This window comes from Cyprinus carpio, chromosome B25 (genome assembly GCF_018340385.1).
Source record: "Cyprinus carpio isolate SPL01 chromosome B25, ASM1834038v1, whole genome shotgun sequence".
Lineage (NCBI taxonomy): Eukaryota > Metazoa > Chordata > Actinopteri > Cypriniformes > Cyprinidae > Cyprinus > Cyprinus carpio.
Window position 1 is genome coordinate 4750256 of NC_056621.1, and position 24244 is coordinate 4774499.

At 35.1% G+C, this 24244-nt stretch overlaps 1 protein-coding gene across 1 annotated transcript; it reads left to right on the top strand.

The window, feature by feature from the left end:
* The first annotated feature begins 154 nt into the window (after positions 1 to 154).
* On the top strand, positions 155 to 18799 carry LOC109085738 (deformed epidermal autoregulatory factor 1 homolog). The gene is made up of 14 exons (XM_042752802.1): positions 155 to 759; positions 1555 to 1641; positions 2110 to 2114; positions 2867 to 2996; positions 3065 to 3211; positions 4362 to 4501; positions 5116 to 5193; positions 6606 to 6647; positions 6726 to 6849; positions 7883 to 7975; positions 14655 to 14884; positions 16182 to 16247; positions 18057 to 18155; positions 18232 to 18799. The coding sequence occupies exons 1-14, from the start codon at positions 576 to 578 to the stop codon at positions 18334 to 18336; spliced, it is 1530 nt and encodes a 509-aa protein (XP_042608736.1). The 5' UTR covers positions 155 to 575; the 3' UTR covers positions 18337 to 18799.
* The last annotated feature ends 5445 nt before the right edge of the window (positions 18800 to 24244 follow it).

Sequence of the window (24244 nt, forward strand, 5' to 3'; positions counted from 1 at the left end):
TCACCGTTTTAATCTTTTTTATTCATATATATATATATATATATATATATATATATATATATATATATATATATATATATATATATTTATCCGCTTATATGGATAAAAAAAACACAAAAAAAATTGACAGAGTTTTAAGGTGTTCATTTCAGCTGCTTTAAGGATTTAAATAAACATTAATAATAATTGTTAAATGCCATAAACCTTGCAACAACTTTAAGAAATCTAGATTTGTCTCTTTTGACTACAAATTACGCCTGATGTCGAGCGTAGTTTCGTGCTACGTCGTGTTCTTTCGGTAATTTCCGTTTTGATTCGGTAATTTCCGCTTAATCTCCTTCCTGTGTTGATCCCCCGTCCCCAGTAAAGCCACTCGGAGGCCATTATCCTGCAACCATTTTCTTTTCTTTCATACCCGAAGAAAAAAAAGCGTTTTAATAATTTCATTATTTATTCGTGCAAGTTGACGAAGCTCTCGCGGGACACCTGCAGCTTTACAAATCGCGAGGCACGCGCGCCTCGCCTCGTCAATCCTTCGGAAAATTTCGGCTGCTTTCGTGCCCCGCTGTTGTGAAATGGACGCGACCGAACAGGCGGCGAAAGCGCTGCGGCTGGGCGACGCGTCTGCGGGAGAGGAGGCGGGCTCGGAGACCGAATCGGAGGCCGAAGTCGCCACGATGACTGTGATGGGAGAAGCGGCGAACATCGACATCACCGAATCCCTACCGAACCCCGACGATGGCGAAACCGCGTTTGCAGGTCAGTGTGCGCATGCGCATCAGCTGATTTTGTGTTTATAACGAATAATTGATTATCCATAACAATGAAAATCTATTTCAGCGTACATCATACTGTGTTTTAACCCATTTAATTATCTTTTTTAGACTGATTAGTATAAGGCTTGTTTAACCAACGTTAATATTAGTATATCTTGTGTTTGTTTGGGGGAAACGCAAACAGTTCTCCTCACATCAGACTCTTTAGTAATAATTTCCTTCGCATTACATTGATCAAAAGTGACGTTTATAATGTTACAAAAATGTTTATAACATTGTTAACTGTTTTTATAATGAATGGCAATAAAAAAGATAATAACTGAGCTGCAAATAAGTATATTAGAATGATTTCTGAAGGATCATATATATAGAGAGAGAGAGATTTATACATCATCTGATAGATTTACTTTGTTGTATGGTTTGTTAGGAGGACAATATCTGGATGAGATACAACTATTTGAAAATCTGGAATCTGAGGGTGCAAAAAAATCTAAATATTGAGAAAATCACCTTTAAAGTTGTCCAAATGAATTCTTAGCAATGCATATTACTAATAAAAATTAAGTTTTGATATATTTTGCACTAGGAAATATCCTCATGGCACGTGATCTTTACTTAATGTCCTAATGATTTTTGGCATAACAAAAAAAAATATTTTTTTTATTTGAACCATACAATGTGTTGTTGGCTATTGATATATACATGTGTATTTGGTTCAGTATGTCATGTGCACAAACTCGAAGAACATTGTTATCTGTCTGTGTTTTTTTGGTGACAGCCGTCACTGTTGGGGACGTCCAGAGTTCAGATGACACTGTCTTCACCTCCACAGTGTCCACAGCAGCAGCGTCCATCCCTCAAACACGTGCTCGTAAGATACAGCACTTCAGCCTCTGAACCTATGAATGATTTCATGTTAAACAGTCTTGAAACTGACGTGATGCACAATACATTATTTTGAAAAATACAAGGACTGGAAAGGAAAGAAGGAAAGAAAACTAATGAAACAAATTAATTCACACTCTTACAAAACAAAATACTGGCAGTGCCATGTTACAGTGATGGTGTCCGATGAAAATAACCATGATAAAACCATGATAGAAACCATATATATATTTAATATACCATGATAAAACCATCTTGCATGTCCACAAAAGTTTTATTTGGATGACTTTTTTTTTATAATCAATGTAAAAAAAAAAAAAAGTCTGAAAGTATTTAATAATGTTAACTTTAAATAATGTTAAATAACATTATTGTAATGTTTCATTCATTTGAAAACACATATAAAAAAAAACCCCCAAAAAAAACAATGCATTTTATATTTTTGTAGTTCTCGTCTGGCTGATTTTTTGTTTTGGTTTATATATTTAATTGCTTGCTTTTCACCATTGGAAGTTTTTTTCATTGAACTTATTTAAATAAATCAAAACGGTGGCATTGCATTGTAACTATATTTATAAAACTATTATATATATCATGATAAAACTATTTTAAATGTCCAAAACACGGTTATTTTAGTATCATTTAGATGCTATTATAGTTTTTATGAGTAGGTTGAAGTAGTTTTATTTTTTATTAGGTTTTTTTTTTGTGTGTGTGTGTTTGCCATTTTTATTAGTTTTAATTTTATTTATATATATATATATATTTATGTTTTTGCCCAATGCATTATTCATGTCATTTTTACTGTGTGCTGTATGTAATCATGATTTTTATTTTTTGTATTTTAATTTTTTTTTTTTGATTAATATTATGACTCATGCAATATATACTTCTCAAAATGGTTTTATTCATTTTATTTCAGTAATCGTTTTAGTACATCAGGTTAAACGAAATGAAAACAAGAAAGGTTTTTGGCAACTAGCTGAAATGAAATACAAATGTCTTATATTTTATTTCATGTCAAGTAGGGTTTATTTTATTTAGAGTAACAAAAATTGTTTTATGGTTTTAGTTTTAGTCCAAAGTAATCATGATACTACCGTAGTACATTCATTTATGGTTATTGTGAAGTAAATGTACGGAGAGATATATTTTGAATCAAAATGACAATGTCATATTTAATATTTCTTAACTGATTGATGTAGACCGGCAGAACCACGCTTCAGATCGGAGACAGTCTGAGCACCCAGAAGGCCACACTGATCGTGGTGCACACGGATGGGAGCATCGTGGACGCCACAGGGCTGAAGGGCACCGCGACACCTATGACACCTGGTAAATTTGATTTATTTTGTCTTAAATGAACTGCAGTATTTCTATACGTGTGTGTTCTTCCCTCTCAGGCCCTCAAACCCCGAGCACCCCTCTGATGTCTGGACACGATAAGGACGTCTCGAAGTACAACTGGGATCCGTCGGTTTATGACAATGAGCTTCCGGTCCGCTGCAGGAACACCAGCGGGATTCTGTACAAAAACAGACTGGGCTCAGGTACACAGCCGTCACAAGAGGGCGGCACTCGACCGAATTCAGCTGTGTGTCCATGACCTGTTTGAAAACCTCTCAGGAAGTGTGCAGGAGATCAAACACATGATCGTCTGTGGGGTTAGAAGCTATCAGGACAGTACTTACAGTAACAAAGGCTGCATCCTCATTTGTATGCTTATATTACACAGTAGTATGTTCATTGCACGATTTGGGGGGGAAATGTAATTGTGATTATTTCTGGGGAAAAAAATTGATTTAAAACACACACACACACATACAAAAATTTTTTTTTGGTTTTCTTGTTTGTAGGGCTGCACAATTTGGTCAGGATTTGTGATTTATATATTATAATAAATATGGCTATAAAATATTATTATTATTATTATTGTTAGTGTTATTTTTTTCCTGATTTTTTCCTGAATAAATATATAAAAATGACCAAATAAAAAATAAGATGTATTGCTATTGTAATATTTCACTTTAAAATAAAAATTGTATTTAATAAAATAATTATAAATTAGATTTAAAGTACAACTAAAATTACAATACTACTATGTGGTTTAATTTTTGAGCATTTAAAATTATTATTAATTTATAAATTAAATTTTTATTATTATTAATATTAATATTATTATTTATTTAGCAGTGAAATATCACAATAGTAAAAAAAAACTGCAGGGAAAGTTCTCACAGCAGGTTTTAAATTAATAATACACCTCAAATAATGAATTTTAAGGTTATTAATTCAATAGATGATAATGATTCCATGAAAGTGCGAAATAATACACAAAAATAAGGTAACACTTTATCATAAGATTCCATTAGTTACACTAGCTACATTAGTAAACCATTTATTAATCTGTTATTGTTGATTTCAACCCTGACTAATACATTATTGTATTATAATGTATTTAAAAAGTTGTATCTGTTTATAAAATTATTTAATTGACCTGAGCTGATCTAACGATTAATGCTGTGTTTTATAAACTGACATAACTCTTTTGAAATCCACTGAAAAATGGAATACTATTTGGGCTGCTCTGGTATACTGTTTTCTTTGTAGCGTGACTTAAGACACACTCATGACTATTTAGGATGCATAATATAGGAATTGGGACATAGCCAGTGACTGATCTTTAACCTTTGACCTCAGGGGGAAAAGGGCACTGTATCAAACACAACAATAACTGGTACACCCCGACTGAGTTTGAGGGTATGTCAGGGAGAGCGAGCAGCAAAGACTGGAAGAGAAGCATCCGCTACGCTGGCCGACCTCTGCAGTGTCTCATTCAGGTCAGACACACACACACACACGCACACACACACACACGCAAACACACACACACACAAACAACACACACACACACACACACACACACAACACAAACACACACACACACACACACACACACACACACACACACACACACACACACACACACACACAAACACACACACACACACACACACACACACACACACACAAACACACACAACACTCACACATACACACACACACACACACACAACACACACACAAACACACACACACACACACACACACACACACACACGACACACACACACAAACAAGCACAACACACACACACACACCCCTACACACACAAACACACACAAACACAACACAGCACACACACACACACACACACACACACACAAACAAACACACACACGCACACAAACACACACACACACACACACACACACACATACACACACACACACACACAGACACACAATCGAAACTGAATATGCACAGACATACACAGCTCACAGTAGGAACCCTTCCCAAAAAAAAATTAAAATCCCTAGGGACTCATTTAGCAGAACAGCCCGGATCTTTTGCCATGTTTGACTGAAGTGTGTGTGTGTGTGTGTTTTGACAGGAGCGTATCCTGAACCCTCATGCAGCGTCCTGTACGTGTGCGGCCTGCTGTGATGATGTGTCAACATTGAGTGACATGGTGACTCAATCTCATTATTATAATCATAATCATACCCCTGACCTGGGTTATCACATACTCAGAGTAAAGATGAAAAATTATTTTTGAGAAAATGACCAATGCAATAAAATAATAAGTACAAATCAAACAAGAATGTTGATTTAAAAATACTATACTAATATACTAAATAAAGTAATAAATAAATAGAAAAATTATGGTTGTGTCTAAATAATAAATGCCAAATTTACTAAACGGGGCAAATTAGCATTAGAGTGCAATTCCAAAACGGCGTGGATGGGCGTGGAAATTTCTGCACAACGTGCAAATTAAAGACAGACGCAACATCTCATTTAAATATTGGCTGACGTAATATACCAAGCGCAGCACAAATTAGCGTACTTACAAATAAGCAGAGCTGATGTTCATCAGGTGCAGGGGATCTACGAAATAGATTAAGACATGCTATTTTTGGGTGTTAAATAATGGCAAAAATACCAGCAATTTGACGTTAGTAAATTGAATTGCACGATTCATTTTAATACTCTCCTGCCATAAATTTTGCGTCTGAAAGGGAAATGCATATTCAATACGGTGAGTTGCAAAAATAACTCTGTCTACGCCTTTACAGCGCTAATTCTTCACTGCGCATCTTTAGTAACTTCTAACGGTAGTATTTTAACACCAAAACACTAATCTAAGCTAATAGTAAATCTGTCCCTAAACGTTTTTGAGAGAAACATGTGAATATGTAAATGTATATTATATTAATTATTATTATATAGATACTGTTATTAAAAAGTAATATAAAAAAAAATTTGATTATATACAGATCTAAAATATTTATTTAAACATTATTATAACATTAATATATAAGAATGCATATGCAAATCAAAAATCTGAATAAAAATATGTATTATGAAATAAAATAAAAAATGATGGCCATGTTTAGACAGTAAATCTTTTTGAGTGAAACTATGTATTTATATATTAATTATATTGTATTATAAATTGTCACGATGTAATACATAATTTGTTATATAAGTATTATTATTATACAATAATATAAAGTCATAAGGTTAAATATTAAAAACAGAAAAAATATATATTCAAACAAGCAATATATTTCTAAATGAATGTAACGTAAAAAGGATTAAAAAAAAATTAATACAAAAAAGTTATGGTTGTGTCTAAATCAGTGAGTGAAATTCAGTTATACAGATATATGCATGTTTATTATAGATTTTAATTATATAAAATATTGTTATAAAAACATTATTATAAAACAGTAAAAGAATAATCATATAGATTTAAATATTAATATTCTGCAAAAAGATAAATATACAGTGTAAGCATGTTGCATGTGAATCCGTGTATCTTAAATGAAAAAGTCTTTCTTGTATAATAAAACTTTCTTCTGCCTGTTTCTCCTCCAGTGTACGAAGGAGGGATCTTTCGGAGGAGAGAACGTCTCCATGGTAATTAGTAATGTCTGAAGTCTCAGTCGTGATGTCATATTGCTCTAGAGACTAATTCTGGATTCTGGTGCCCTACAGACGGGCCCCGTCAGACTGTTCATCCCTTATAAAAGAAGGAAGAAGGACAGCGAGCGGGCAGCTTCTCCTGAGAAGAAGGAAGTTCAGTCTCCAAAGAACTTCACCCTGGGTCCTGGAGCAACATGTAAGAGCCTTAATGTTCCCCTGTTCCTCTATATGTTAACATCCAGTCAAACACTGATTACCTGGTAATAACATCCAGATTCTGATGTAGTTGAGAAAAAAATCCTTTTGCAGCTAAATGAAAATAAATTGACTTAATTTCTTAATTAACTCACCATGAGTTATTCAGAATAAATTTTTTAAAAATAATTTTTATGTCGGCCAACAACTAACAACATCACAATATATAAAAGTATATATAATAATAATAATAATAATAAATTAAAATAAATAAAATAATACAATCAAATAAATTCTTAAAAATATAAACTAAATAAATAAAATAATTATAAAATATATAAATGAAATCCAAAGTCAAAATTCATTATTTTCTGCTTCTGACGGAAATAAAACAAAAAAATAATACATAATATATAAATCAGAAATTAATGAATTAATAAAAATAAATAATACAAACAAAATAAATACATTCAAATGCAAAATGCATAATTTTCTGCATCTGGCTGAATTTTTTTTATTTTTATTTATCATTAAATGAATATTGTATTTCAGTTAGATGCAGATAATAATGTTTTTTGTTTTTTTATTTCTTTTATTATTATTTTATTTATAATTATTTGTGATTGTTTTATTGAATTTATTTGAATCAAGTAATATTAATATAAAATATTAATAGTATGTGAAAAAAATATGCAAAGGAATAAAACATGTCAATAAAAATATATTATGAAATAAAATTATGAATATTTTTATGGTTGCCTCTAAATAGTAAACCCTTTGAAAAGTGTAAATGAATAATATAAATATACAAATGTGTATTATATAATTTTTTTTGTGTAAGTATTATATTTAATCTTATTCCAGTATCCGAATATATATATATTTTTTTTTTATCAGTGGTTCTGACTCTCAGGTGTGACTCTGTTGTGTGTTGTCTGAAATCGTCTGTCTGACGTCTCTCATGAAGATCAGCAAAGAGAGTAATTCTCTCAGGAGACACCGGAAACGGCTCACGACTGTCTGTCTGCTCTCAGTTACAGTGACTCCGTCCGGACAAAACACCACATCAGGCACGCTGACCTTTGACCGAACAGCGACAGGAGAGACGGCGGCCATCATCTCCGACAGTGTGTACTTCTACTTTTTAAAGTAATTTTTAAAAACTGTAATTTTACTTTTACTTAAGTATATTTTGTTGAAGTATAGTACTTCGCTACATTTTAAAACACATTAATTACTGAGTAAAAAATAAATAAATATTGCTCCCTGGAAACTACTGCAGTAAATAATGGACAGGAGGGCAAACTAGCGCTAAAATCACAAGAAAGATGCAGGAGTTAGTGGTGCAGACACTGCTGAAAACGAAACCCCGTCATATTCTGAAGTTGAACTCGAAGGAAATTAAGTGAACTCCTGGCCATATTTATGCTCTATTAGTGTAAGCTGTGTTTGCCTAGAGAGACCAAACTAGCAGCTTATAAAATCTCGACAAGACATTAACCCTTCGCAAGCATGTAGAGGTAAGCTAAATAATTGCATCGCTGCATTGGTTCTTAAAATGAAGCTTTGACGTTTTAGCAAGAGGTTTTGCACAAATTAGCCAAAAAGACTGGTGCGGAGTGTGCGATATATATCGTCTGCGATAATATCATAATTGTTGTTTTAATGATGTGCGCGCGCATTTAGAGTGTGTTCTTTCACTGTGTGATTCAGTCTGCTAAAATGCATTTAGAATGATCACAAAATTTAAGATATAGGGCAGAAAATGTATATATTTATATCATTTCATATAGTAAATCAAAATCACACAAAGAATGCCGTCTTTTCCTCCAAAAATCAGCATGATTACATATAATAATTTTTTTTTAACAACAGGTCAATAAACAAGTTAATTAAGAACCTTGCGTTTTAGACACCATATTGCCTGTTTTTGCTCTATTTCTACAACGAAAAATAATTATAATAAAAACAGTTTTGTGTCTCTGAGCAACGTGACAGTGTTTCGTTCCTGAATGAATCAACCGTTAAAATGATTCGGTTCAATCACAATGACTCACTTATTAACAGTGACTGCTGCTGACACATACTTTGATTTTTTTTCTTGCTGACACATACTGCCCATTTTAATTTCACATTTAAAGTATCTTTTGATTTTTTTTGATGAAGCTTCTGCATTTCCTCTGCATTGAAAAGATGAGTTTGTTGATACTGATTTGTTTTTTTTCTAAATAACTGATTCCTTTAATTAAAAACAACTAGTTTGAGATTAACAGGCCTATCCCAGGGGTGTCAGACTCAGTTCCTGCAGAGTTTAGTTCTAACCCTGCTCCAGCATGAGATTAGCACAACATATCATGTAGTTTTCAAATAAGCCTAAATGATTAGATTAGCTGGATCAGGTGTGTTTAATTAGCGTTATATCTAAACAGTGCAGGACTGTGGCCCTCCAGGAACTGAGTTTGTCACCCTTGGTCTATCCCATTTTTGAGTAAATTCTAAATGAGCTATTTTTACTTTTACTTGAGTAGATTTTTAGACTGGTACTTTTACTTGTACTTAAGTAAAATTTCATTCATGTAATGGTATTTTTACTTGAGTAGAATATTTTTGTACTCTTTCCACCTCTGTAACCCATACTGCGTACTTGCATACTGCTATTTTGGAAGTATGTAGTATGGGTTTTGTGCACAGTATGCAGGCTTTCTGTACGTATTGAGTATGCATATTCACTACACTTGCCAAAATGTGCAGTATAGAACAGAGCACAATATTGTATCCCACAATGCAATGCACTTAGGTTGACCTTCCACTTCCAGTAAGGCAAACGTTTTTTATTATTTGTTCAAATTGGCAAAAGTTGAGGCATTATTACATATAAACATGCAAGTAAGTGTATGATAACTGGATTCCCCTTGTATACTGGATGAGTATAAACAGCCAATCGGATTAAAGCTCTTGCGTTTCTTTGTGTGCAGTTTGCATCAGAGGGTCATTGACTGGTCTGTGGGCGGTCTGTGATCGTGCCGTCGGAGGTTGAGACTCTGTCCCCCTCTGAAGCCCAGGATTGGCCTCTTTCTGGCTCGTTTTTGGCTGGAAACAAAAAGGGCTGTTTATTTTTAGTCCCCTTTGTGCGAGACGGAGGCCGTTTGGAGCTCAGCGTGAGACTCTGATAATGAGCTGTTCTGCGTTTTTGTACCCTGTCCAGTTGAGGGTGACTTCTGTTAAATGGCACATTTGTAGGACAGAGGGTACGTCCGGTTTGTCCTCATATGGGACACGTTTGGACCATTCGAATCCATCCTGTGAGCAAACGTCGGGACATTTGAATGTCTCTAAACCGATGATTCATTCGTTATTTCATCTGTGTTTCTAGATTAGTTAATTAAATGTTTGATGCTGTTAAATTCACTAAATGTTGTTTTGGCACATCTAGCAAATTTGACATTAAGACTGTTTCATTCTTTCAACAGAAAAAAAACTTCTAAACGTTTAAAAACTTCATTTAATTCTATTAAATGATCCAGTGAAAACTTTAGCCTCTTAATTAAAACAATTTACCTTTCCTGCTGATGTCATCAAGACCACTTATGTTTCACAGTCATATCAGTATCTGACGTATGAAGTCATGTGCTAAATGTTTTTTTTTTTCAATTAATATTTTGTTTTAGCTCACCAGTGGATCCTCTGCAGTGAATGGGTGCCGTCAGAATGAGAGTCAGACAGCTGTTAAAAACATCACAATAATCCACACATCTCCAGTCCATCAGTTAATGTCTTTTAATGCGTTTTAGTATCAAACTGTTGCTTCTGTTTAAAATACTATTCATATATTCTATAATATTGCTTCCTCTAGTGTTAAAAAGACATCTCGTCTGAATCAGGAGAGAAATATGCACAAATCAAACACCATTTACAAGCGAAAACAGTCCAGAACAGTTCTTAACAAATATGTGGGTTGCTTTTGATTTGAGAGGATAACAGAAGATGGACTTCTTCACTAGAGGAAGCATTTTTATAGAATAATGATGGTATGTAATGATGGATTTGTTTCTTACAAACACAGCTTTTCACTTCACAAGACATTAACTGATGGACTGGAGTGGTGTGGATTACTTGTGGATTATTGTGATGTTTTTATCAGCTGTTTGACTTTTTTTTTGTTGTGAGATGTTTTTTTAAGATGTTCTTTTATCAGAATAGTGATGTAATGCTACATTTCTCCAAATCTGTTCTGATGAAGAAACAAATTCATCTACATCTTAAATGGCTTGAGGCAGGGGTATATTTTCAGCACATTTTCATTTTGGGGTGAACTACTCCTCTATCCCAAAGTCTTTCTGTTCTCGTCTTACTCTCTTTTCAAGAGGAAGGATCTTGGTGGTGGATTTCTGAAGTTGAGGGCAGTGGTCCGGTGTAGATGTTTCGCTCCAGGGAGCGTGACCCCTGATTGAAAGCGGCTCTGTGTCTCTGATCCACTACTGTGCTCTGTGTCTCAGGAAATCAGTGTTCTCTCCTTCTCTGTATCTCTGTCAGGCTGTGTGTGTCCGAAATGCTTCAGCACTTCTCTTTTAAAGCATCCTGACCTCGATTCGCTTGGACTGATTCGTGAAAATAACCACAAAAAAAGTGTGTCCAGTGTCCACAGCCCTGGACCGTAATATTACAGAGAAAGTTTATTTCTGCCACAGGAAAATGGGTGAACATTCTCACACCTCCAAAGTATTGATGTAGGAGCAGTGGCCTAGTGGTTGATGCACATGCTCTGATACATTGAGCTGTGGTGCTCATGTGGCCACCGTGAGTTCAAATCCACCTTTCAGGATTCAAGGGAAATGTTTTTTTTTTTTTTTTTTTTTTTTATTAAGAATATACATTTAGTTTTTTAGTTCAGCTGATAATATATATACACACACACACAGTGGTGTGAAAAAGTCTCCCTTCCTGATTTCTTATTTTTTTTGGCATGTTTGTCACACTTTAATGTTTCAGATCATCAAACAAATTTAAATATTAGTTAAAGATAGCACAAGTAAACACAACATACAGTTTTTAAATGAAGGTTTTTATTATTAAGGGAAAACAAAATCCAAAACTACTTGGCCCTGTGTGAAGAAGTGTTTGCCCCTCTGTTAAAACTGTTGTTTATCACACCTGAGTTCAGTTTCTTTAGCCACACCTGTTTTCACAATCAAGAAATCTCTTAAATAGTACCTGCCTGACAAAGTGAAGGAGACCAAAAGATCCTCAAAAGCTTGACATCATGCTGAGATCCAAAGAAATTCAGAAAGTAATTGAGATCTATCAGTCTGGAAAAGGCTATAAAGCCATTTCTAAAGCTTTGGGACTCCAGCGAACCTCAGTGAGAGCCATTATTCACAAATGACAAAAACATGGAACAGTGGAGAACCTTCCCAGGAGTGGCCGGCCGACCAAAATTACCCCAAGAGCACAGCGACAACTCATCCAAGAGGTCACAAAAGACCCCACAACAACATCCACAGAACTGCAGGCCTCTCTTGCCTCAGTTAAGGTCAGTGTTCATGACTCCAGCATAAGAAAGAGACTGGGCAAAAATGGTCTGCACGGCAGAGTTCCAAGACTAAACCACAGCTGAGCAAAAAGAACATAAAGGCTCGTCTCAGTTTTGCCAGAAAACATCTTGATGCTCCCCAAGACTTTTGGGAAAATACTCTGTGGACTGACGAGACACAAGTTGAATTTTTTGGAAGGTGTGTGTCCCATTATGTTTGGCGTAAAAGTAACACCGCATTTCAGAAAAAGAACATCATACCAACAGTAAAATATGGTGGTGGTAGTGTGATGGTCTGGGGCTGTTTTGCTGCTTCAGGACCTGAAGACTTGCTGTGATAAATGGAAACATGAATTCTGCTGTTTACCAAAAAATCCTGAAGGAGAATATCCGTTCATGACCTCAAGCTGAAGCGAACTTGGGTTCTGCAGCAGGACAATGATCCAGAACTCACAAGCAAATCCAACTCTGGATGGCTGAAGAAAAACAAAATGAAGACTTTGGAGTGGCCTAGTCAAAGTCCTGACCTGAATCCTGTTGAGATGCTGTGGCATGACCTTAAAAAGGAGGTTCATGCTCAAACCCTCCAATGTGGCTGAATTACAACAATTCTGCATAGATGAGTGGACCAAAATTTCTCCACAGCGCTGTAACAGACTCATTGCAAGTTATCGCAAACACTTGATTAAAGTTGTTGCTGCCAACGGTGGCTCAACCAGTGATTAGGTTTGGGGGCAAACACTTCTTTACACAGGGCCATGTAGTTTTGGATTTTGTTTTCCCTTAATAATAAAAACTTTCATTTAAAAACTGCATGTTGTGGTCACTTGTGTTATGTTTTACTAATATTTAGTTTGATGATCTGAAACATTAAAGTGTGACAAACATGCAAAAAATAAGAAATCAGGAAGGGGGCTGACACTTTTTCACAACACTGTATATACACAAGTAACACACCAGCAATTGTTCAGGTTTTTGTTTTAATTTTAGGTCGTTTTTGTGATTTTCTTTTTTTTTTTTTATACAAACATCTATACAGTTTTTATTTAAATTTATTTATTTTTGTTACTTTTTTAAAATGAGTATATAGTTTTTATTCATTTTTATTTCATTTTTTTTTATTTTAGCTTATCAAGTTAAACTTTTTTTTTTAATATCTTAGCAATTAGCTAAAATAATATATATATTTCTATTTCTATTTTGTTTAATTTCATGTTTATTTTACTTTTTCTTTTTTTTTTTTTTTTTTACCGTTAGTCATCTGTAATAACCCTGGAGGGCAGTCTCTATAAAAATATATATATATCATAATTAGATAATTTGTTTTTTTTTTTATTTTTTTTTTTTATTTTTTTTTACAACAAAACGTGCACATATTTACACACAAACACACAAGTGAAATGTGTCATTTGTGCTTATGGTGTATATTATTTACAAGTATATTCCTGACTTAAATAAAAATAACATTTAAATTGTGATTCTTGACTTGACACATACTGGATCTTACATATCTATAGATTAGAAAATAGATTTTATAACCATAATCCTTATCACAAATGACTGTGGAAAATCATGAAAAGTTGCTGGTAAAATGTGGGAACTCTGGGCTTGTGGCATTTCACGATTCAGTTTTGCCCTCTTCTGCTCATTATTCCACCATCCCAATTAACAAAAGTGACAAAAAGGCCAAAAATAAAAAGCTACAATATTTCTTCTTGCTTATAGCCTCTTCGTTCTGTGAGTTCTCTAGTGTGAACACCCAAGTATGTTTTGTCAGATATAAGCCATGTGTTAGCAGTTGTGTTTATCTCAGAAATAAGGGGATAAAGTGAATTTACGAACAGCAGGACATGTCAGATGTGTTGAATTATGGGAGATGTTTGAGCTAAAACAATCAGAAGCTCAGATTCTGTATTTTGAGGCAAGTTCATGTATCCTGTAGACAAAGAAACACAAATGAGATCAGTTGTTTCTCCTAAACAGCATTGAGATTCAATGGAGAGCAAGTGTACTCAGCATGAAGTTTTGTTCGTCTGGGTCGAGACTGTCCTTTCCCGTCTGTCCCGAACCTGCCTGGTCTTTTTTAGAACAGAAAGCTTTTAAAATGAAATGTGGGTCAGGGTTAAAGGGAGATCAGATGAGGACAGACTGTAAATGTGCTAGTCAAGGTCGTACCTCTACAAAATCATGTCCCAGAGGAACATTTAGTCGCGCAGAGGTGTTTCATCACTCAGGAGACGTCGGTTATGCTTCATCTTGAATGTGTTTCTCCTCAGTGTTGACCACTCTTCCTGCGCTGGCCGTGGTGCAGTCTAAACCCTCTCCGTCAGGGCCGATCATGAACGGGCTGGAGACGGCCGAGCAGCGCACCTGGCTTTACCTGGAGGAGATGGCCAATACACTGCTCAACAACGTCCAGCAACTCAAAGTCCTCATCACACAGGCCAAACAAACCAGTCAGAGCGCAGCGCATGCCCCCATCAGCCCAGAGAAATACAGAAAAGAGGTGACAGAAATACTTTATTCAAACAATTACAACCACCAAACTGGTCTAAAAGTAATGCATCACAATATTGCGTTACTCCCTAAAAAAGTAACTGATTGCATTTATGGAAAGTAATGCATTACGTGTACTTTTGTGTTGCCTTTTCTCATCTGGGCTGGGCTTGTTTATTTCAATTTGAAATGTAAAAGCACTTTCGCACCAAAAGTCAAATGAATAAACCTACCTCAGTTATTTTGGATTGCATGAAGCATAGGACGCAGAAGAAGAAAGATCAACACTCTTCAGCAAAAAAGATACAAATGTCATGTTTATCTAAAGTCATTTTTCGCTTATTAATATGGTTGAATTGGATCATCGAAAGTCAGCAGCAAAAATACTGGTTAAGAAAATGTGACCTGGAGCACAAAACCAGTGTTAAGTCTCTGGGGTATATTTGCAGCAATAGCCAACAATACACTGTTTAGGTCAAAATTATAGATTTTTCTTTTATGCCAAAAATCATTAGGATATTAAGTAAAGATCGTGTTCCATGAAGATATTTTGTAAATTTCCTATCATGAATATATAAAAACGTAATTTTTGATTAGTAATATGCATTGCTAAGGACTTTATTTGGACAACTTCAAAGGCAATTTTCTCAATATTTAGATTTTTTTTGCATCCTCAGATTCCAGATTTTCAAATAGTTTTATCTCATCCAAATATTGTCCTGTCATAACAAACCATACAACAATGGATAGTTTATTTATTCAAATATTTATTTATTTATTTGAAAAATTGACACTTAAGACTGGTTTTGTTGTCCAGAGTCACAAATGGGATTAAATACATAAAGGATATTTATGTTAACTTTATTTTGTCAATTAATTAGGTAAATAAATGAGTTGCATTAATTATTTGCATTACTGAAAAAAAGTAATGCGTTACTTTAATCTGAAAGTAAAAAAAGAAAGGAAGTAATCTGATTACTTACCCAACACTGTCTGTGGTGAAAATGACGTTTTTAAAGTTGTTTATCTGGTGTTTTTAATATGCTTAAAGACAAACCAATAAAAGATTTATTACATTTTTAATCTGAAACAACTCTCCTTCCTGCTGATGTCATCAAGACCCCCTTAAGTTTCAACCAATTAGTGTTGGAGAAGTTTCAGTCCACAATAACTGAATGCAAAAATTAAATGATGATTGTTTTGGGTCGGAGAAACCTTTACAGACATTATAAGTGTACCAGAGGGGGAGAAGTTTATTTTATGACCCCGTATAAGAAGCATCACATATTGATGTTTCTCTCTCTCAGTCCTTTCAGAGTCAGCTGTCACTCAGTGAAGAAACCGAGGGGAAAATCAATCAAATTATCATCAAGGTAAATCTCTCTCTCACTCTCTCTCTCTTATCATATCGGTGTTTATTTTGTTATCATTAATATACTTTATTATACTTTTTATTAATATTTTGGATTTGATTCGTTATATATTATAAATTTTTTTCATGTATTGCTGTTTATAATTATTTTGTTGTGTGTTTTGGTCATTTTTTTAAATGTCTATATTAAGTGTTAGATTTAGTTATTTAGTACTTATTATTAAAGTAGTAAAACATATTATTACTTATTAAAATATTAACTTTAGCTAAATAAAAAAGGAGAAATGTTGCCTTGATAACTAGCTGGTGTTTATTTATATTTGATTTCAGTTAATGTTTATTTCAAGTAACAATTTTTTATGGTTTTAGTTTTATAGTAACCCTGGCTAAGGTTTGCTCTACATTTTCTTGTGTTGTTCAATATCTGTGTTGTTGGTTTTTTTAGATGTTTTATTGCATTCACTAAGTTATATAATTCAAAATAATATTAGTCTAACCAAGTAAAATTAGTTTAACTGTGGGTTGTTTGTTCTTGCCAAACAGCCTTAGTAACAGATATGCAAGTGCATTGAATATTTCCCCACAGCACTGAACGTGGCTCATCACAGCTCTGAGTTTTATAATGTGGCTCATGTGGGGATCTGCGTTCTCAGATGTGTGTGTGGCGATCGGGCCGGACTCCGGCGGTGTAGAAACACTGACCGTCACACACCATCACCCGCTGTGCTTCACTTCAGATGTGACAGAGAGAGAGTGAAGCAGGACTATCAGAACCTGCAGCTGAAAACACACAGATGCTCCACAGGAAAACGCCAATAGATCCCAGAGTCTTTGCTTGTTTAAAATGCTAGTCTGTGTTGAGGCCAAAATGAACATTCTGGCATTATTTACCCACCCGTGTATTGTTCTATACATGTATTTCTCTATTGAACACTAAAGAGAAGATTTTGCAGAATGTCCAGGCTGCTCTTGGCGGGAGATATATGTGCTTTGATATTCACACTGTTTTTACTCAATGTTTGTACACAATGCTTTTGACAACATAAATTTGTATATTAATAGTTGTCACAACATTTTAAGTCTAAAAATGATTAATGCATATGATAATAATTTTAAAATTCTGAAATAGTATTTATTCAGTTTGGTTGAGATTCATTGAAATGCACAATGAAAAAACATGTTTTTTTAATATGTTTAAATAATGAGTTATGTGGTTTTTTTTAGTGATGTTCTTTATTTAGCTGTTATTTTTACTAAATCAAAATAACCCCCACTGCAGTTTGAATATATATATTATATATATATATATATATATATAAAATTTGATTTTATTCACTCAAAAAATAGTAGTATTGTAAAGTATTGTTAAAATAGCATTTCTATTGTAATAATATATTTTGGAATATAATTTATTTCCATAATGGCAAAAATTACTTTACAGCCACCGTTATTTCAGCGTATATATTTATATACATAAAAGACTCAATAATAGCACAAGTTGTTTGGACAAATTTTTAGTTTTTTATTTATTTATTCAGAACAATTAGAAATTAATTAATGCTTTTTAAATTCCAATTTAAACTGAATTTTTGCAATTAATATTTGAATGCAAGTAGAAATTCATGACTAATTAATTTTATATTTTAAAAGTAAAGTTTATTTATTTATTTTTTTAAGTTGAAACCATAAAGTTTGAAAGTTTGTAGGACAAAGAAAAAGATAGATAGATAGATAGATAGAGAGAGAGAGAGAGAGAGAGATAGATAGATTCTCTTAATAGTGACACCAGTATGTTTGTTCTGTGCTCCAGCACACGGTGTGTGAACTGCGGTCGAGAGGCGCGTCCAGTGAGTGTGCGGGCTGCGCTGCCATAAAGTCCCATTACTGCTCTGGCTTCTGTCAGCGGAAGGTAAGTCCAGCCCCAGCAATCACCGTCACATCACAGCGCTTAGAGCCTCTTTATTTTTGGACCCATCTTTCTGCAGGACTGGAAGGAGCATCAGCTGAGCTGCTGTCCCCCGAGCACGACTGTCAGCATTCAGGAAGACGCTCAGATGGCCGGTGTGGAGGTGGAGAAAGGGAAGGCCTAGGACCATGACATATGAGGTCTAGATAGGTGTTCACTTCCGTTCATGTGTTTAGTTTAGCTATAAAGCCTCGTGGTAGCAGCCCCCTTACACACTGTGACATACAGAGCATACATGGATGACGTCTGTACTTTCTGTACCATATGAGCAGTTTTACCATATCACTATGGATTTTGTATGTGAATATAATCCTTAAAGCAGTAGTTCACCAAAAATCATTTACTCACAATTATGTTTTTCCAAGTCTGTATGACTTTTTGAACACAATGTGTTGTCCAAGCTCACAATTTCCATAAAATGAAGACATAAAATGAACAGTTTTTAAGCTCCTAAAAGGAAAAATAAAAACATAAAAGTAATCCACGTACCTGAAATTGAAGATAATCATTCCGTTGTAGCTCTCAAATTTATGAAAGCTTGTTTCTGCCACAAGAAAAAAAGGGTAATTGGGATTTTTTTTTCTTTTTTTTTGGTCTCAAATCTTTTGTTTCCTTTTTTTTTTTTCTTTTTTGGTCTTACAATTCTGAGTTTGATATCTCAAAATTCTGACTTTCTGCAATTCTGAGGAGAAAATTCAGAATGTGACATAAAACTTGCATTTGAGAGAAAACATTAAAATAGTGAGATAAAAGTTGCAATTACCTGTTTTTTAACCATGACGGGGGAAAATATTACTTGCGAGATGTGAAGTCAGAATTGTGAGAGAAAAGGTAGGAACTGTGGGAATTGTGCAATTCTGACTTTTTTCTCATAATTCTAACTTTTTTTCTTTAAATTATGGATTTTTTTTTTTTTTTATCTCAACTTTTTTTTTTTTTTTTTTTTTTGAATTGTGAGATTATAAACTCAGAATTGCAAGAAAAAAGTCAAGAAATTGTTATTATTATTATTATTATTATTATTATATGATGGAAACAAAAAACTATGAAATGTGAAGCCAGAATTGTGAGAAAAAAGTCAGAATTCAGAGTTTATATCTCACAACTCTTTTCCTCAGAATTGCGAGTTTCTAAAAAAAGTCTGAATCTGAGATAAAAAGTCACAGTTGCCTTTTTTATTTTTTAACCCACAATGGAAACAAGCTTCCATATAAATCTCATTAATGCACACTATTTTTTTTTATTTCATTTTCACATTCGAAATGTGTTGTTTTGTGTGCAATATTATAAATTGAAATCAGAGTGGAAAGAATGGAAGAAACTCTTTTATAAAGTAACAAAAACTTATTGTGTCCTACAGACAACAAGTCAGTCAAACAGGTCTGGAACACGTATGAAGTTGAGTAAATGATGGACGAAGTGTTTTTTTTTTTTAGCTGAATGCTTGCTGCTTTATATGGACAATAATATATTTTCAGAACTAATTCTATATGAAGGATCCAATTAATATTACAGTGTTTTTCAACAAATAAAAAATAATTTGGAAGCTTTGAGTTTTTTTTCATGCCCTCTTTATTCAATGGATTTTGGATTTGAGGCACACACATAAAGTTGCGTTATATCATGATACCTTTTTACTATGGATATGACACATTGTAGAGAGTAGCTGGAGCTTTTCTCGGTGAACACAGCTGACCCATGCAAAATAATCCAGAACTAAGGTTACGCAAATGCTAACGTGCTAACTCAGGCACAACAGTCAAAGGAAAAAAAAACCTCTCCAGATTTCACATTCAAATCCCCTGTTGTTTTCAGCCCTGAAGAAGGTCTACATTGTACACTTATTATCCACTTATTAGTCAAGGGTTTTTTGCACTCGGATGCATAATTTAACTTTTCATGACCGCTTCTCACTCTATTTCTGAACAAGGGGGGCCATTTTCGCTAACATAACTGAATGACCTCTATAGTGTAAATGAGCTTTGCATGTGAAAGGAGTGTTTATAAGCCAACATCAGCCCTCTTAAACAGATCGGGCTTTAAAATGTGACATTCATCATCCAGCAAACAAACTGTTGAAAATCAGACTGGATCCGTGATTAGACAATAAACTGTAGTCACTCTAATCTCAGCGACAGCATGTATCCTACCTTCCTTTTTATTAGCTCACATGTGATTGGGTTTCTAAGTAAATGCAACTGTAGGTGGTCATGTGTTAATATTGTAATCTAGTCCAGCTGCTAGAATATTTTTAGTAGCTCATTTTCAATAAATGCCGCTTTTTTCACTATAGAGGATGTTTTCGAGTTCTGAAAGTTACAGTGAGTTTTCCTACTGCAACGCGACTTCCCACTTCCTTCAGCTGACGTCTTCATAATGCGACCTCAATTTAGATGTGATCTGATTCTGATTCTGTGGTGCTGAAAAGTGTTCAGACACTTTTATTACTGATGCCAATTTTTCTTTAGGGGTTTCTAGCGCATATTTGGAGGATATCTGAATACAATCAGATTTCCCATGAGCACTCTTGAGTGATAGTTTGCCGCAGGACGGTGTTTTTATGACCTCCCTTTCATACCTCAGTGTACAAATGTGAATTATGGGATGTGTGCTTGACGGCTTTAGCCAAAGCCAAAGAACCAGTCAGTGACTCCAGAATCATCTAAAGAGACACGTCTGGACCGAAGGCAGTGGTTTTCCATTACGCAGGTCAGTGAAGCTACAGAATACTACACAGAACAAATATGACAGTGGCTTTTACTGTTGTCTTTGAAAAGCTGATTACTGTATATAGCAACTATGCTAGTTGTGTTGTGTGTGTGTGTATACCTTATTGCTTTGAAAGTAAGGTGAAAATACAAGATCTGCAATCATAAACCATTCCTATTGTCATGGAATTAGATGTTTTCATGTCACAAATAGCAGGTTATTTGGGCCATTTGGACAACATTTTAGCTGACCATCTTTAGGGAATTTGTCTGAAACGGGATTGAAGTTCTGGCAAAGGTTCTCCTAAGGGTCTGAATATCTTCACAGAAATGTTAACACAAACGTGCATTCAAAGTGATCAGGTCTTTAAATAATTCACCTCAGCGGGACGAAGCTCGGAAAAACTGGGGTATTTCTCGAAAGGATTGAGGCGCCGTCAAAGTGGTGAGAATCGGACATTGAAGCTTTGTCTTTTGTTTGACATGTCCCTGTTAGTAATTCTCCGGTAATGGAGAGCTGAGAAGATGCCGGCTGCTTTTTTCCTTGAAAAGGCTGCTTCTGGTGATATAAAAGTTATTTATGGAAGGCCGTGGTGCCCCTGGCAGTGGAACTTATGAGAGGAAGGCTTCATTCTTCAAGAAAACCCGGTAATTGTACCTTTTCATAGAACAAAACCTTAGGTACATTTTTGAAAAGTGTTTAGACTTAAGATTTCGCATCGAAGAATCTCAGAGGAGTGGGGTGTGGATCTTTTGAGCTAAGCCAGTGATGTGATCACCTAAAAACAAACCCAAAACTACTCAGAACACCTTAGTAACTGCGCAGCAACAGGTCTGGCAACCACCCAGAACACCCTAAAAACTGCATAACAACACAACAAAAAACTGAAAACCATAATTAACTGGACACGCGACACAAAAACACTTATAACACCTAATTAACTGCATAGTAACGCGCATAGGAAAACCACCACCCAGAAGCAACAAAACTCGGAAACGTAAGTAACTGCTATACAGCAACACAAGCAACCACAACAACCACTTAGACTACAGACCCATAGGGAGTAACGGCTGCACGCGCCAGTTGGAAGCAACACAAATCAACACAAGAGTAGTGCGGAGTTACAGTACACGTAAGTAACGCTTGCATATGGTAACTGGTTTACGCGGCAACAATCCAGAATGAGGTATCTACTACACCCCAGAAACTGCAAATGTAGCAACTTTATCAAACAATTCACTTGAGATTTGTTATTTTAGATTCTTACAGAACCAATCTTTAATGTTATAGTAACTGCATATGGAACGCCCTAGGAACTACTCATGAACTGTGATCCATAGTATCTCAAGTCAAAGATCACAATATGACCAAATTCCATCAAATATTGAGCTGCGTATATTTATTTCCCTATTCGTAACGGCTCCTATTTTAGTAGAGATACGTGTAAATACTCTTTTTTGACGCGCCAGCTTTGAAAGCGGTTATCTACGATTCTCTGTTGTCAACATATGTTTGTCAACATCTTGAGTTTTTTAGTTCAGGTGTTGTTTTGACATGCAGAGGAGGGAAATAATCAATGAGCATAAGAGTTTCGGCCATTTCTTATTTTAAAAAGAAATATTTGACACCGAAGCGTCCCATCTCTTGTTGGCCCTTGATCTCTGCTTTACTTTTAAAGGAAATTACATTTGACGTACAGTAAAAAAAGAATGCAGCCAGAATGCAGGGAGGGAACAGACGATGAAGGGGAGGATGATGAATTTTATCAACGCTTCGCATTGGTGGGAAAAAAAAAGCCGTTATGCGAATCCTGTAAATAAAATGGGCTTCTAATAATGGATCCAGGTAATTGCTGTTTGCGTATCGATTCCCAACCTAAAGAAATGGCCAATAAGGAAATTGCCCACTTAAGCCATTCCCTATGTAACAGTCCGCGAATGTGAGGGTATCTACTACAGTTTGACACATACAGGAAAGCTTCCTTTTATATTAGTTTTTAAACTTAAAACCAAATGTATTATACCTCATGCCAGGCCTTATCATAACTTCTGCCCTTATTCTGGTATTTTTTTTTTTTTTTTACGCAATGTTTTTTGAGTCTCTGTTGTTATTTCTAGAAAGTTCTTTCTTGGTGTAAATTTTTAGGTAAATAACTCCGCCCCTAAATTACAACAGACACAAATGCACAGTAGACAAACAGCGCCTGAACAAAGTTTTGCTGAAGGGTCAATAATCTATGGTGTTTGAATAAAGTAATACTAAACACTATGTCTATACAGGCTCATATTTTATTTATTTGATGTCTGATTGATCTCACTGGACTGAGACATGTGGATGCGCTGAGAGAGGGGCTAGCATTTGCATCTAGTCATAGCCAAATACATACTTTTCATTTTACATTTAATCATTTAGCAGACGCTTTTATCCAAAGCGACTTCCCAAATGAGAACAGTAGGAAACAATCAGACAACGATGGGAGAAAACACGGTTCCAAGTGCTATGACAACTCAGTTAGGTCTAGTACAGAAAACGTAGCCAGGTTTTTATTTTTTTTTTTGAATATGATAGACAGAAAAAGAAAAGGTACGTAGTAGTATTAGTGGTTAAGGCAGGCAAAAAAAGATGAGTCTAAGATGTTTTTTAAAAATGAGTTGTAAAGATCAAGTGTTCGAAAGTGAGTCGGGGAGGTCATTCCACCAGCTGGCGCAGTCCAGGAAAAAGTCCGTGAGAGGATTTTGAAACTATTTGGGAGATGGCACACAAGAAGAGTTCACTGCAGGAGCGCAAACTTCTGGCGGGCGCATAAGCTGAATAGTGAGTTTAGGTATGTTGGCGCCGGCCGTGGTCGTCTTGTGGCAAGCCTCAGTACCTTGAATTTGAGGCGAGGGCTACTGGTAGCCAGTGTAACCTGATGAGGTGAGGAGTCACATGAGTGTTTTGGCTCATTGAAGACAACCCTCGTGCTGCATTCTGTTGGATCAGTTGTAGACGGCTTATGTCATGCAGGAAGGCCCGCCAGACGAGCATTACAATAGCTCCAGTCTGGAGAGAAAAGAGTTGGACAAGGAAGTTGGGTGGCTTGCTCTGACAGGAAGGGTTCTAATATTCATATGGTTTGGATAAGGCAAATCTGCAGAAAGGGTGGTCGTTGTAGCAAATGGGTCTGTGACGCTTAATGATGATCCATCACAACTCCTAGGTTCCTGGCTGTCATGGAGGAGTTATGGTGGGAGAACCCAGCTGTATAGAGAAGTTGTGATGAAACGATGGGTTAGGCTGGAACCACCAGCAGTTCAGTCTTAGTAAGGTTGAGCTGAAGGTGA

Coding starts and splice junctions, on each gene's coding strand:
- LOC109085738 (XM_042752802.1), top strand. CDS start 576: ATGGACGCGACCGAACAGGCGGCGAAAGCGCTGCGGCTGGGCGACGCG. Junction 16,248..18,056: donor TCAATCAAATTATCATCAAG/GTAAATCTCTCT, acceptor TCTGTGCTCCAG/CACACGGTGTGTGAACTGCG. Junction 18,156..18,231: donor CTGGCTTCTGTCAGCGGAAG/GTAAGTCCAGCC, acceptor ATCTTTCTGCAG/GACTGGAAGGAGCATCAGCT.